Source organism: Phlebotomus papatasi, chromosome 2, assembly GCF_024763615.1.
Source record: "Phlebotomus papatasi isolate M1 chromosome 2, Ppap_2.1, whole genome shotgun sequence".
In the NCBI taxonomy this organism is placed as follows: domain Eukaryota; kingdom Metazoa; phylum Arthropoda; class Insecta; order Diptera; family Psychodidae; genus Phlebotomus; species Phlebotomus papatasi.
In genome coordinates this window covers 71,247,145-71,262,608 of record NC_077223.1, presented here as the reverse complement: position 1 = coordinate 71,262,608, position 15,464 = coordinate 71,247,145, and the positions used below count along the sequence as shown (strand labels likewise).

Genomic DNA, 15,464 nt, shown 5'->3' with positions numbered 1-15,464 from the left:
TTCCACTCTATGCTTGTTTCATAGATTTGGAAAAAGCATATGACCGAGTACCGAGAGAACAACTTTGGGATGTACTGCACGAGTACGGACTGGATGAAGAATTGGTAGGAGCCATTCAGTCATTGTACAGAGACTGTAGTAGCTGTGTTCGTGTAAACGGATCCAAATCGGAAGGTTTTCAAGTGAGTGTTGGACTGCGCCAAGGGTGTGTTCTATCACCATTGTTGTTCATAATATACATGGACAAGATTATGGAACGCAGTCGGGGGCGGAATGCGATTCGTATTGGGGATTTCAGGGTGAGCCATCTCCTCTATGCAGATGATTTGGTTCTTTTTGGATCTTCCGAAGAAGAGCTTCAGCGCACACTTGACCGATTTGTAAATGTTTGTGCCGAAACAGGTATGAAGGTGAACGTGGGTAAGTCGGAAGTAATGGTGATTTCCCGACAATCTGTGAAATGCACTCTACATGTTAGTGGAGACTCATTGACACAGGTGGAGAAGTTCAAGTATCTCGGGGTGTTATTCACGAGTGATGGTAGGATGGAGGCAGAACTCTCGTCGCGAATCGGTCAGGCTTCTGCAGTAATGAGGGAGCTTGGCAGAAGCGTGTTGAGGAAGGTCGAGCTTAGTCGATCGGCTAAATTATCGGTTTTCAAAGCTGTGTTCATTCCTATTCTCACCTATGGTCATGAGATTTGGGTAATGACCGAAAGGGTAAGATCGCGAGTACAAGCTGCCGAGATGAGGTACCTTCGAGCGGTAAAGGGAATCACTCGTAGAGATCGAGTGAGGAATGTGGCCGTTCGTGAGGAACTAAGAATCGAGGAGCTGCTTCTTCGGGTTGAGAGATCACAACTTCGATGGTATGGACATGTTCAACGCATGAATGAAGAAAGATTCCCCAGAAAAGCTATGCAAGCCATTGTGAGGAGACCTCGGCCTCGAGGCAGACCTAGGACAAGGTGGCTGAATCAAATTCAGAATCTTGCCTTGGAACGCCTCGGGATCGAACCCGAACATCTTCCTGAAGTGGCGGAGGACCGACAGGCGTGGGCTGCTAGATTGGATGTCATGGGCCCGCGACCCCAATAGGGATAAGCGGTTGAAAATGAATGAATGAATGAAGAGATAAAGATATGGTTTGTTCCAGGAAAGTTTTCTTTGAGTCCTTATCTACAAATTATTCTTAGAAACGACCAATATACGATTAACCGTTATTGTATAAAAGGAATTTTGCAAAAAAATTATTACAATTCTTATACATATGTTTTATGCTGTAGTGCTTTTCCTACATATTTTTGGGGTTGGTCCGAGAACAAAAGTTCTTACATTTGCCAATATCTATTCGATGGTATAGGTCTCATTCGTGACGAAAGGTTGGACCGTTTTGCCCAATGTCCTTTACTAAAGATATTTAATTCTTTTTAAGAGTATCATGGACTAAATATTACTGCAGCTAGTAAAGAGCATGTTACGGTTTTCTAATAACGAGCTGCTATTAAGAAAAAGTTTTTTTTTTACGAAATTCTTTATTGGGAATAGTAATTTTTTATTAATAAATTTTATGACTTTATAATACGATAGACTGCAAAAAGATCGTTTTTCATAAAATTTTATACTTTTCACAAGATTCTCGGAATAATTTTGCTTTTTAACAAAAGCATCTGTTTTAATATAAAATTGCTCAAAAATAACTCCGACTTTTAGAATATAGAATCTTCAACATTTTGACCTTTAAAAAATCATGATCAATTTCATTTGCGCCTAATGTACGATACAAATGATCTATAAAAGAAACAAAACCATAAACTGAAGAGCATAAGCATCTGGAATACTAGTCAATTAAATCCCCTATTTTCGAAGGAAAAAATAAGTGACACTCAATGAATCATCCAGCTCTTCCCCTCGACAATTCCTAAAAGAGTGTGCGGGAAGTCAATAATACGAAGAGAATGGTGATCATAAAGAAAGAACAGAGAAGGAAACTCCACATCCGGCTCAACTCTCTTTCCAATTTTATCACCATATTAATACTTCTCTTCTGGAAGAGGGAGAGAAGTTTTGCTGTCTAGCCATGAGTTTACTATTTGATCTTTTATTGTCACCCAACATATCCAAAACAAAACAAAAAAACTTCTATAGGGGGACAAAAATAGAACAATTATACAAGTCAAAAGTGTCTGATGTGAAGTCATATGGAATTATTTTTTTCCACATTTTTTCTCTTGTTCTTGAGAAAAAAGATGATATTGAGGAATTCAGAAGAAAAAATTATCAGTTGATTCATGATGGGAGAATTCTGGGTGATCTTCTCAAGTGTTTGCAGAACACGCCTATTCTGCATTCTTGAGAACCAGCTGAGAATGGAAGTCTTCTTATACTGTATAATCTCATTTGAATAGCTTGATAGAGCGCGTATATAGAGAGAGGAAATCTCCAAGGCAATTGAGCTGATTCGTCATTTTAATACAATTTATAAGCACTACACCAATTTTAATTGAAAGCATTCGAAGTATAATTTTTTTTAATGTCGCATTCACGAAAGAGAGCGAGAGAAAGAGAAACAAAATGCACGATGGGAGAAAGTCTGCGAAAATGAGAGCTGGACAAGAAAGAAAAAAAAATGGTGACGAAGTGTTATAAGATTTCGCGGAATGTTAGTATTGGCCATTTAAATATTACGCTTTTAATGTTAGTTGCATGTTCCTCAAAATGGTTTTATAAAACTCATTTAAGCGGACAGATATCGACTTCAAGAATGCGATGGGCTTCGCGAAAGAGAACTCTATCATTTCTTTGTGTTCACTGGGTCACAATGGTGTGGAATAATTCTAAAATTAACTTAAGAACTTTTTTGGTCAAAAAATGAGTAATTTCCGGTTGAAATAAATTCCGGCTTACTCAAAATTCAGAAACTGCACACAGATACGATTTTATCCAAATCGGTACAGAAATACGTATCTTTAACGGTTTAACTTTTAATCTTGAAAAATTCAAGCCATTAAGGACTCATACACTGAGAAAAAACGGGGGTGCGATTAATTTTTTTTCCTCATAACTTTAACACTTTTTAGATGTAAAAATATATCAACATTTTTTAATGGTAATTTTACACCTTCTTAAGGGTAAAATTGACATGAAAAAGGGTAACTTTAATCCCTAATACACCTAAAAGCATAACATTTACACCGATTTCGGATTAATACTGCAGGGTAAAATAAACATTTCTGGAATGTTATTTTAACTTTTTCGGATTTCTCTTGTCAGTGTAGTTATTGGCTTATGAAATATTTTTTATAATCATTAAAAAAAATGAAAAATCCGTAATTGTCTTGAGCATTGTCACTTGTCGTATCTGTTTTTTCGACTTTCGGATTTCTGAAATAATCCGAAGTTAAACCCGACCTCGTCCGATTGGTACAAAGATAAAATTTGGTCAGTATAAATAAAATGTAAATCATTATATTGTATTACTGCACAAAATCATGAAATAATCAGAAAAAAAAGATTTGAACAATCTTATCATTTCCGATTTGATTTAAATGGATTTATAATTTTTTTAAAGTTTTTTTTTCAATTCTTTATCGTCCATATTTGAATAATTTATTGGCTAGTCTAAATTTCTTACTGATCAATCAGCTAATTTACTAATTAAAAATATTTATTCCTTTTTTCGACCATCTGTTCGGTTTGAAATACAATAAAGCTATTGCACGGAAAACAGAAAAAATATTGACATGTGGTTTTCGGCAAGAGTTTAACGTTGGGGGCCCTCCTGGTCAAAATTTCGAAAAGGTCAAATTCCCGGAAAACCAAAATCCCAAAAGCCTAAAAATCCCGAATATTTAAAAATGTCCCAGCTGGTCCCATCCATAGTTTGCACCCACGCTTGTTGGAGGCAATTTCGACTCTTTTAGGATTTTAACCATTCGAGGATTTTGGCTTTCGGGATTTTGTATTTTCGAGATTGTGGCGGTCAGGATTTTAGATTTCGGAATTTTAGCGTTCGGAATTTTGGCTTTACAGATTTTGACCTATTCGGAATTTTGCCTTTCGGAATTTCGACCCATTCAGGATTTTATCTTTTCGGGACTTATGGCCTAAATAGACTCAGGCTGATCCTCGAGAATATTTAGTCTGTAAAATTTGGCGGTAAAGGATTAGGTAAAGGAAATTTATGCAAATGACTTTTTATCGATAATCCTAAGCCCTCAGTGTATGACAGTTTGGGATAAATCTTTACTGTCAAATTTTCCAGGCTAAAATATTCTCGAGGATCAGCCGGAGTCTATTTGGGCCCTTAGGCTTTCGGGATTTTGGATTTCGAAATTTTGGCTTTTCGGAATTTTTGCTTTCGGAATTTTGGTTTTCGGGATTTTGGCTTTCGAGATTTTGGCTTTTAGGGTTTTGGCTTTCGGGATTTCGACAAATTCAGGATTTAGGCTTTCGGGATTTGGACTCATTCGGAATTTTGGCTTTCGTGATTTCGACCCATTCAGGATTTTGGCTTTTCGGAATTTTAGCTTTTTGGGATTTTGGCGTTTAGGACTTTGGCATTCGAGATTTTGGCGTTCAGGATTTTGGTGAGCAACGCAATGTTGGATAAACGACATAATATGGTAATGTCAGTCGGAATTTTAGCGTTTGGGAGTTTGGTGCTAGAGATTTTGACTTTCAAGAATTTGGCGTTTGAGATTTTGACTTTCGGTATTTTGGCGTTCGGAATGTTGTTTTTTTTTTGGAATCTTTCCTTTTCAGGAATTAGGCTTTCAGGATTATGACTTTTCAGTATTTTGGCTTTGCAGATTTTGACCTATTCGAAATTTTGGCTTTCGGAATTTCGACCCATTCAGGATTTTATCTGTTCGGGACTTAGGCTTTCGGGATTTTGGCGTTCAGAATTATGATTTTTTTTTGGGAATCTTTGCTTTTCAGGAATTAGGCTTTCGGGATTATGGCTTTTCAAGATTTTGGCTTTACAGAGTTCGACTTTCGGAATTTCGACAAATTCAGGATTTTATCTTTTCGGGACTTGGCTTTCGGGATTTTGGCTTTTCGGGATTTTGGCTTTCGGGATTTTAGCTTTTTTAGGATTTTGGTGTTCAGGACTTTGGCATTTGAGATCTTGGCGCTCGGGATTTTGTTCAGCAACGCAATGTTGGATAAACGACATAATGTGGTAATGTCAATCAGTTCCATTTCTCTCCTTCCCTTCCGCTATTTTAAAATGTCTTTAAATTTTATTTTACGAATATTCAACCTTTAAAAGAGCTTTAATAAAAACAAGTCGACCAATGGTGACAATGAAAAGTTTCTTGAAATCCCAAAAACTCTTCATAATATCACATCTTCGTATGCCTACTGTTAAGAGCATTCAAACTGAAAACACTATTTTCGAAATTTCAATGTAGAATATCTCGAAATCTCCTTTGCAGATTTCAATAACATTTTACAACACGTAGCTAAGCGAGATCTTTTCAACGCTAATAACTGAACCGAATCATATTTTCAAAAGTTTTTAACCGATTTTGAGATTTCCTTTCTTTTCTTAGTCCTTTGTATTCCAACTATTTAAAAATCCTAACTGTTCTTCATTTCCACAAAATTCTACTCACAATCGGAATTTGTACTCAACTACTATAGGCTTATCTAGCCTTTACTTTTAACTCTCAAATAAATAGATCATATTGAGACAAATTCAAAAATTATTAAGGGTGGAAAATGAAAAAAATCTATATTACTATAATGATCAATAGAAACAATGATGTCTTCTAATTCTGAGTTCAAGATTAGGATTAAATTGAAGAAAATATCAAGTTTTACGTATTATTTCAAATTTAAGAATACAGAAAAATTCTTTTCAGAATTTTTATTCTAGAATTCTGCGAGTAGGACATATGAGAAGTCCTCTGAAAACTTTAAGTCAAAGTCTATCATTGTTTGACCTCGATATTCAATAAAGAGAAATTCTTTTTCACAATTTCAAATTATAAAAGAAAATCTTAATAAGGATATTGAGATAGCAAAGTTATTTCAAAATATAGTCAAAGTATTTAATAAATTAAAAAATGTATAACACTCACCTCACTGTCAGTAAAGCTGAATATTTTGTTCCCGATGAAACTCAAGACTCCAGGCTCTTTGGAATAGAACAGGTAGTGAACGGCAAAGTGAATATTGAAGACGGGAGATTCAAAGAAGCGCAGCAGTCCATTGTGTCCACCCTTTCTACCACTAGCACTAACAACTTGCCCTGAATCCTTCTTATCTTCATGGACGTAGCATTGAGCCACTCCTGGTACCTTTCCCTTGCTCTTTGGCCGCAGTGAGAAGATGGAATTGTGCTGAGATTTCTCCTCCACTTCCGGCGACAGACATTCTGGTGATGTTGTTGCCTTTTTGCGACTCGAGGTGGATTTCAGCAGGAGAAAATCTTTTCGTGGTTTTGGTGTTTGTCCCTCAACCTCCTTATTCTTCTTCTCATGATTATCAATAATACTCTGAGCTGTCCGGAAGATAACATTGCGTGTAGCTCCAAAGAAACTCTTAAAGATCAATTCATTCTTTAAGCTATCCCCAGGGGATTTGCACTCAGCTTTGCTGTTGTCCACCTCATCAACATCCGTGGGTGGTGTATCAAGATCAATTGCCACTGCGACATTCTTAATCTGATGCTTCTGTCCATCACTCTTCCGTGTCAGAGTATTTATGAGATAATTTCTCCCACTGCTTTTTTGTGGCTCAGCTGGAGGTGTCGTTGGACTCTTGACAATCTCCTGCCCATACTCCATGAGTTCCACTGGATCCGGAACACCTCCCGAATCCAGACTCTCATGGCTTTGTCTCGTGACTTTGGACAGGGACGTCTGATCGGGTTCTGATCCACAGATTATGCCCGAATCATCCGAACCAAGACTCGTCAGATCATCTTTCTTCTTTTGACTCTCAGCACTTGATTTTGACCCACCAGCAGCCACAACTGTTAGCTGCTTCTGGCCACATGTGGCACTTTCCACTCCCTCATCCGTGAGACTCTCTGTCCCATCAATTCCTGTGCATGTCGTCGGCTTGACAGCACTGAGAATTGCATGAGCACAGAGAATATTCTCAGATTCTGCACTTGGCGAGGACACTTCCACCTTGAGGTGAACAAGAGAGAAAAAAAAACCAGTGATAAGCCTAGATCAGCTTATAGAGGTGCGATTCGTTTTATGCAAATTTCGTTTAATAATTCTTAAACTGTATGTAACATATTATCGTTATTAATAAGGAAAATTGAATGACAAATGCATAAAATTGTCTGAAAATCTTTAAAGTCGATTGTCTCGGAAACTATGAGTGATAGAGGCCTTAAACTTTATATCCATTGAGAGCCTCGTTCAGACTTGATATGTGCAAAATTTCACTTGAAAATGAAAAAAAAATGAATGAGAAATGTATAAAAGTATCTGAAAGATTTTAAAGTTGATTTGCTCGGAAACTATGAGTGATAGAGGCCTCAAACTTTACAAACATTTAGAGCCTCCTTCAGGCTTGATATGTGTAAAATTTCACTTGAAAATGAGGAAAATTTGAATAGAAAAGCATAGAAATGTCTAAAAAAAACTTCAAAGTCGATTTTCTCGGAAACTGTGAGAGATAGAGGCCTCAAACTTTACATCCATTTAGATTAGAGCCTCTTTCAGACTTGATATAAGCAAAATTTCACTTGGAAATGAAAAAACTTGGATGAGAAATGCGAAAAATCCGCGAAAAAAATCGCGCCCCGCGAAAATCCGCGAAAAAATATGCGCCCCGCGAAAATCCGCGAAAAAATATGCGCCCCGCGAAAAGCCGCGCAAAAAAAATCGCGCTCCACGAAAATCAGGGAAAAAATCGCGTCCCGCGAAAATCCGCGAAAAAATACACACCCCGTGAAAATACGCGCCCCGCGAAAAACCGCAAAAAAATACGCGCCCCGTGAAAATTCGCGGATCGCGAATTGTATATGTCACCTTACAAATCTTCGAATATACACAGTAAAAAAAATTACCACTATTATAGTGTGTAATCTTTTACACCACTATTATAGTATTAAATTTGGAAAAAAGTGTTTAATTTAAAATTGTTTAATTTAAAGTTGTTGATTCAAGATGTTGAATTCAGAATTGTTGAATTTTTATGTGTAAACTCAAAAATTGTTGAATTTTGGTCGATTTCCAGTTGAATTTTCATTTCATTTCGAAGATTTTATTTTTTTTTTGTCTTTTTAGACATTTTTATTGGTTTTTCCTGTACTCGGGATCCCCCCTAATGCGAAATGATTACATCTGACGCTCGGATCTTCACGATATACTTATTATGCATATAAATATTTGATGTTCTATATGACTTTTGCTCAATGAAAAGCATCTCGTCTGAAGTATAAGTCTTAATTGGAAATTCAACAATTTTTACACAACTTTTGTTTAAAAATTCAACAACTTTTGTCTGAAAATTCAACAAATTTTGTTTAAATATTCAATAACTTTGGTTGAAATACACAAGGCTTCACACTATAATAATAGTGTGAAAAGTTATGATCAAACTATAATAGTGTTAATTTTTGATCATGTGACAAAAAATACCATAAAGTTGTGTATTTTTTTACACTATAATAATGTGAAAAACTATAATCATACTGTAATAGTGGTAATTTTCAGATTTTTTCAACAGTTTTAAATCACTAAACATTGTTGAAAAATTTTTATGATTATAACAGTGAGAAATTATACACAGATCGCAATTAAATAATTAATTTATCCGATTTCACACTATTATAGTGTTAAAAGGGACAGATAATCCTAACCGGCTTATGTAGGTGAGATTCTTAACGTGAGCTAACTCGGAGTGCATGCAAATTCGATTTAGAGCTGAAATTGTGAGTCGCCATTCAGTTATCTTGAATCAAATTCGTGAAATTATACAAATTTTGTATTCAAATCAAAATATCAAGGATTTGGATGAACTGGCACAAAAGTGATATATGGGTGAAATGTAGACCAGAATGTACTCTATAATTTTCCCATAGAACATGATCTCATCGATTACTCAGAAGCCAAGATAAGCGAGGTTTTTTGTTTCTTAACTCGTTTTTTCATCCAGAGTGCCCCAAGTAGTCATTTGTTGAACTTCAACTATATCAAAGAATTGTTGTATTTTGCGGGACTTTCCATTTAAACCCCTATTTTAAGTGTCTTGGTGGAGTAGAGGCAGTCAAATTGGCATCTGAGTGATTTCAAAGCGTTATTATGGGAAAAATCAATTTTTTCACACTTAAACGGCAAAATCGGAGTGATAGCGTAGTCTGAGCGGAAAATGATGTATGGACGAAATGTAGAGACAAATGTGCTCTACAATTATGTTGAAGTAATCATCAAAATCGGTTCAGCGACAGTCGAGATAATTGAGGTTATGTGATATTGAAATTGGTTTTTCGACTGTGGCGCCCCTGGTGTTGGTCCCACGAAGTTCAAACATTCTAGAAAGTTGTAGCATTTGGTGATATCTTTCGTTTAAGCCCTCATTCATCAAAATCGGTCACATAGAACCGGAGATATGATTTTTTGAATTTCGTGAACTTTGACCCCTCATATCTCCGGTTCTATTGAAACCACAGCGCACATACGCACCATTTTGGAAACGTCCTAGACTGGACTACAACATACTAAAATTTCATTAACTTGCACAATGCCGTTTTTGAGAAAAGTGACTTTGAATTTCGATGAATTTTGACGCTATCACAGCGCCACCTGTGGTGACTTTTTGAACTTCCATCTGAAAGTCCTCATCGAGATGAAACCAAAAAGGTAAAATTTAGGTCGCTATGTTAATTAGAACCGGAGATAGAGGCCGGTCAATGTTCGAACTTTGACCCCTTATAGCTCGGGTCAGGGGTTTTAGATCGACTTAAGGTTTCTTTTGTTTGATAGGTATAATCAACGGCTACAACATACTAAATTTTCAGCCCGATGCACAATGGAATTTTTGAGTTATTTAACTTTTAAGATTTAAAAATTTTCTTTTTAAAAAAAGCGCCCCTAGCGGTGGTTTTATGAACTTGCGATGTTAGAAGGAGAAGTGGCATTTCACGAGAGCTTTCCAAAAAGCCCTCACTTTTTAAATTCTGACAATTAGAACCGGAGTTAAGCCATTTTAAGAAATTTTTTTTGGACCCTTATAGCTCGGGTCAGGGGGGTCGGGGGACCTTAAGTTTGGTATTGATGGAAAGCTCTAAGGCCCAGCTATAACATACTAAAATTTGAGTCCGCTGAATGCCATAGGGGCGGAGCTATTGAGAAAACAAAAAAAGGGGGGTCTTCAAAATGGCGGAAGGAGGGGTGGGGGGTGGGGGGTCTATGCACCAAGTTGCAATTTTCACCCGATATATAACCTTTGCCGAAAACCGCAAGTCGATATCTTTCTTAGTTTAGGAGCTATTAAGCTCCAAAGAGCGGCCGGCCGGCCGGCCGGCCGGGAACGTAAATTAGCCACATATATATTCGTGATCAGGAAGTGCTGAAACACATTTTGGCCAAATTTGGGGTCGATCGGACGACATGAAATTTTGTTAGGATTATAGTAGGTGAGATTGTTAAGAATCTCACCTAATTTTACAAATTTTCAAATTAAACAACGTTGTTGAAAATTTTTCAACTATAATTAGTAGTAATTTTCAATCACGTGACAATAAATTACCAAATTTTTGTGCATTTTTTTAAACATTTTTAAATTAAACAACTAAAATGGTCGATTTTGCACTATTATAGTAGTAAATTTTACACATTTTTTTTACTGTGTAGAGAGAGAGAGATAGGGAGAGTTATTATTATTATTAATCGTATCGAGACACTTTATTTGGTATTACGGGTATTACAATGTAATCATTACAAGGTGCCTCGTGTTGGAAGAATCTGCTGATCGTAGATCGCCCAGGAACGCCTTCCCCGTAGTGAATGCTTCTTCCGTGCTCCTGAAGGTTTGTACTCTCCTGAAGGGAGAGTGAGAGTGCTATATATATGGGAAAAGCTTGTTCGACGCCGCTTCTCCCGCTTTTTTCCCGCCTGACGCTATTAGCAAATTTTCTTAAAATTGAAATCTTAAAAGTGAAATATCTCGAGAACTGCTCGACGAATGTCTTAATTTTTTTTTTTTTAAATTGGTCTAAATTTCCTGGGATACAATATAAACACAAAATTTTCAAAATCGCATGTTTAGATTTCCAGATACAGTAGACTCTTGCTAATTCGGCTCCTTTAACATTGGGCTACTTTTTAATTCGGGCAGCAGTTAAATTTGCAAAAAAAATTGTTGACATTTTCGAGTTCGAATTATGATTATCGAATGAAGCAAATATGCTCAAATTTGCCATGTTTTATCTCACTTGTGATGTTATTTTGCATTATTAAGGGGCTTTTATGAAATTTACAGTTAATATGAGCATGTAAACTTAATATGAGTATGCAGGTAAACAAAAAATCGTTGCATTTCAAATAATTTGATGCTCGAATTTCTCTCTAATTTGTCTGACATTTCGGTCCCAAATGCCCGAATTTGGGAGAGTCTACTGTAAACTACAAAACCTGATTTTTAACCGGTTTAGAACCGGTTTTTGAAGAAAAAAAATAATAGCACAGAAATCGTCGTACGCGCGAGTACCTAGATATATTTTAAAAAGAAATTATGAAGATATCTTTTTCCAAACCAGAGATATTGCGTACTACGGACGGCCGGACGGACGGCCGGCCGGACCCGAAATTGCCGGCTTATGATTTTCGGCATCACGGATGTTCAAAACATATACCCTATGAATTTCAGTTCGATTTGAGCACTTTGAGAAAATCCGAGGATTACAATAGGTGTGATTATGAAGGAATCATACCTAAAAATAGCACAAAATCACCAATTAATGGAAAATTTCAGCAGAGAAATTTCAACTTTTAAAGGTGATTTCTATGCAAATAAATACGACCAACAAAGTTGGATCAACATTCACTCTACATTGTTGAAAGAGAACGTCAATTTGCAACGTCTCCAATTTGGAAAAGTTTTTTTTTATTATTTTCCTTCCTGTCAAGGAAAGACTTCACCTTTCCTCTTCAAATATTTAATCCCTTGGCAACATTGCAATCTTCACAAAAGAAACACGTAAAACTTTCTCACTGATTTACAGCATTGATAAACCATTAAGAACTTATCTCTAAATTTTATTGAAGCATAAATATTTATAGTTATTCCCATTCAACCTTCAAATTAACAAAAAAAATTATCTTTCACTATTATTTCGATAAAATTCCCATAAGCTCTTAATTTTTTTCTTCTTAATTAATCACCACAGTCCGAAACATCTAAAAAAAAATTCTCTTATCCAATAAAGAAAGCGAAATTTCAATGTGATTTCCATTTAAAAAATTCCAACACAGATTTAACATCCATCATTTGAAATTGATGTTCTTTTATTGCTTCGAAGAGTAAAACAAAAATTGAAAATGAGATTTTTCTTTCGTCTTTTACTTTTTTTTGGAGGGAATAATTTAATCAACCTCACGTGTGGCATAAATTATTCACTCAGCATTTCAATACTCTACAAATGTCCAAAGAAGAAAAAAAGTTTATCACAGAATGTTTTGAATTGAATTGCGACGAAATTATTGAAATATTCCACTTGGGTTTTCGGTCTTTTAGACCACTACTGGTCTTACACGCATATAAACATTGCTCCAATTTTCAAGAAGGTTCTCACAGAACTCAATTATATATTCAATGCTGCTTATTTTGAAGCAATTTTTTTCTCCAAGTTTCGAGAAAACTCACGAAGAGTTTTTACAGCTTATTTGGAATTTTCCGCAATAAACCTTGATTTTATTTACTATAAAATCTAATTTACGTTTTTTTTTAGTAGGTAGGGCTGGGTTGAAGAGGTTTTATAGTAACAATAAATTAAATCAGCTTTGAAATTTTCCATGATAAACTTTGACCTATTTTATTTCAATATATCTTTAATAATTTTCATGATTTGTAATGATAATTTAAAAGTTTTCATTTGAATTTAAAAATGTCTTATGTAGTGGAGAGAAAGGTAATTTGGTACACGTTGGATTTTTGAAATCACTTTCAATCTACCTTTTAACCCAATTAAAAGAGATTGTAAAGAACAGATAATTATTTGAGGGAAAGCCGAGAGACAGCTTGAACTCTTACGCATTTTTTGGGACTCTGACTGAGTACCTATCTGGAATCGATAAAAGTCTGATTCATGTGGATGATTGCAAAGATTATAAGGATGCCCAAATCCAGGACATTTTTTTCAGGAGTTTTGAGCTAAGATACTTTTGATCAAAACTTGTAAAATTATCTCTTAAGATGTGTTATGGTTCGGAAAGAGTTAACGCAAAAATAATAGGTCATAGGACTTCATCCTTATTCTTTCTACATTTTTTGGATTAAACTGTTTATAAATTTTCCTTCAGGTTTGCAATATTGATATTAGCAAAATTCTTCACGTAATAAATATTATTGCAAAACTCAATTTTCAGATAAAACATCATCAACATAAAAATCTGAAAAATCATTAAGGAGGTTCCCCTAAACCTGAACTATCCAGTAGCGGATAAAGGGTGAAAGGCCCAGTCAGAAAATGACTGAGGGGGGCAACGGGATACCAAACAGAAAATTGTAAATATAAAATTTCAAATATATAGATGGAGGTGCTCATCATTCAGGATTGATAAGAGGCTTCTATTTAGTATCAAGAGTGTAACTGATTTTAGAAAGATTAGTGGCCACATTGAAGGATTTTCCCGTAAAGAAACTGTTTTTCGAACGCAAATAAACTTTCTCGAAAAATCTATAAAATCCTTAATAACACCTTTAGGAGAAACGAAATTTCCTTATAGAAACTCTTAATTCTGTTTCTTATTCCATTTCTGCGCCGATTTTGATGAATTCAGACAAAAAACGTTCACAAGGGTTGGAGTAGCCTTTTATTAGAAAAAATTGCATTTTGAAATTGAGATTAATGTCCCAAAACGATATTTTCAGACCTAAAAAGATTTTAGACTTTTTATCGACATAATCTTATTTTAATCCGATTTTGATGATTTTAAGTGATTCAAATAGGTCATAAACAGTCTTCAAACAGTTTAAAAAAAAATAAACAAATATAAGCTTTTTTCTTTGTTTTAAGGACTTACGATCAAAAGTAGCTTCAGTTTTTCCTTTTTTGAAACTCCTTTAGAAAGATTTCAACAAGCTTTGTATGTAAAATTCACCATAAAACCATATAATATCGTTGTTTATTACCTCAAATTATTTGCGAAGACGAGAACACATCCACAAAAGAATCCCCAAAACGTCTTAAACATTTCCGAATTGGGTTTTTCTTAGGTGGAAATTACGATAAAGATAAGAAATGTTCACTTTTATGTGTTTAGAATTCAAAATTTAATTTAAATTCAATTTTTCGGTGGATTTTACCGTAAATTGAAAACTTTCTAAATTGTTCTTTGATACCAACAATCTAAGATAAATCGTTATTATAAACAAATGCGTTTTGTAAAATAATTCAACCCATTTCGTAAGTTTTCATGCTCCAGAGTGTTTTTCCTAGATACTTATGGGTTTGTTTCCGTAAGGAAGGATGGTATTGTTACCTTTACCAATAGTTATTCGATGGCAAAAGGGGTAAAGGTCTCATTCATGGCGAAAGATTGGACCATTTTGCCCAATGACCTTAATGCTATTTTAGCATATTTATACGTATTTTTGTAGACAAAAAATTGGGTACTTTTTATCATTAAATTAATAAAAATCACAACTGTGTGATAGTACATTTAGTAATACGGGCTTTAGACCTAAGGCTTAGCCAAATTCCAGCCAGCTTGCAATTTTGGCCCCCCTTTTTTGTTCCTCGAATTTCCATGAATTTTTAGTTTTTACATACTCTAGACACTCTAGAGATTATACAATGCAAAAGAATAACAAAAAATGTAGCTTCGACAAACGAGATGACGTGAAAAGGGCATTGGAAAAATTCCCGAAGGGCAAGGAACTATGAGAATGAAGGTGGCCGAAATAAGGCACCAAAGCTATGTCTACATTTTTATTCATTTTAAAATGTATTAAGAATGATTATAGAGTAAATAAAGAAGACAAACTGTCAACAAGTTTCTAAGCAACACTCCTTAAAAAGAAGTAATAAAAAAATTAATTTCTATTAAAGATATTACATTTCAAACTTGAGACTTTGGTGCTTGCATGCAACTATGCCGAAATTTGGCACACTTACCCTAACCCACTAAAAACTTTGTAAATATTTGTACTTTAGGGGGCCCGTGGTGCAATTGGTAAGAGCGTTCGGCTCTTGGGCGGTGTGACCCTCGGCTCGACTGTCACAGTTGTGAGTTCGAGTCCTGCCCGGTGCTAATGAATGAAGCGTCTGAA

The 15,464-nt window shown here is 35.3% G+C and overlaps 1 protein-coding gene across 1 annotated transcript in view; it reads right to left on the bottom strand.

Moving 5' to 3' along the window:
- LOC129804240 (phosphatidylinositol 4-kinase beta) overlaps positions 1-15,464 on the bottom strand; it is a 29,504-nt gene that overhangs the window by 10,923 nt on the left and 3,117 nt on the right. The window contains exon 3 of the mRNA XM_055851372.1: positions 6,089-7,144. Within this exon, the coding sequence (XP_055707347.1) occupies positions 6,089-7,144 (1,056 nt within the window). The remainder of the gene's footprint in view (positions 1-6,088; positions 7,145-15,464) is intronic.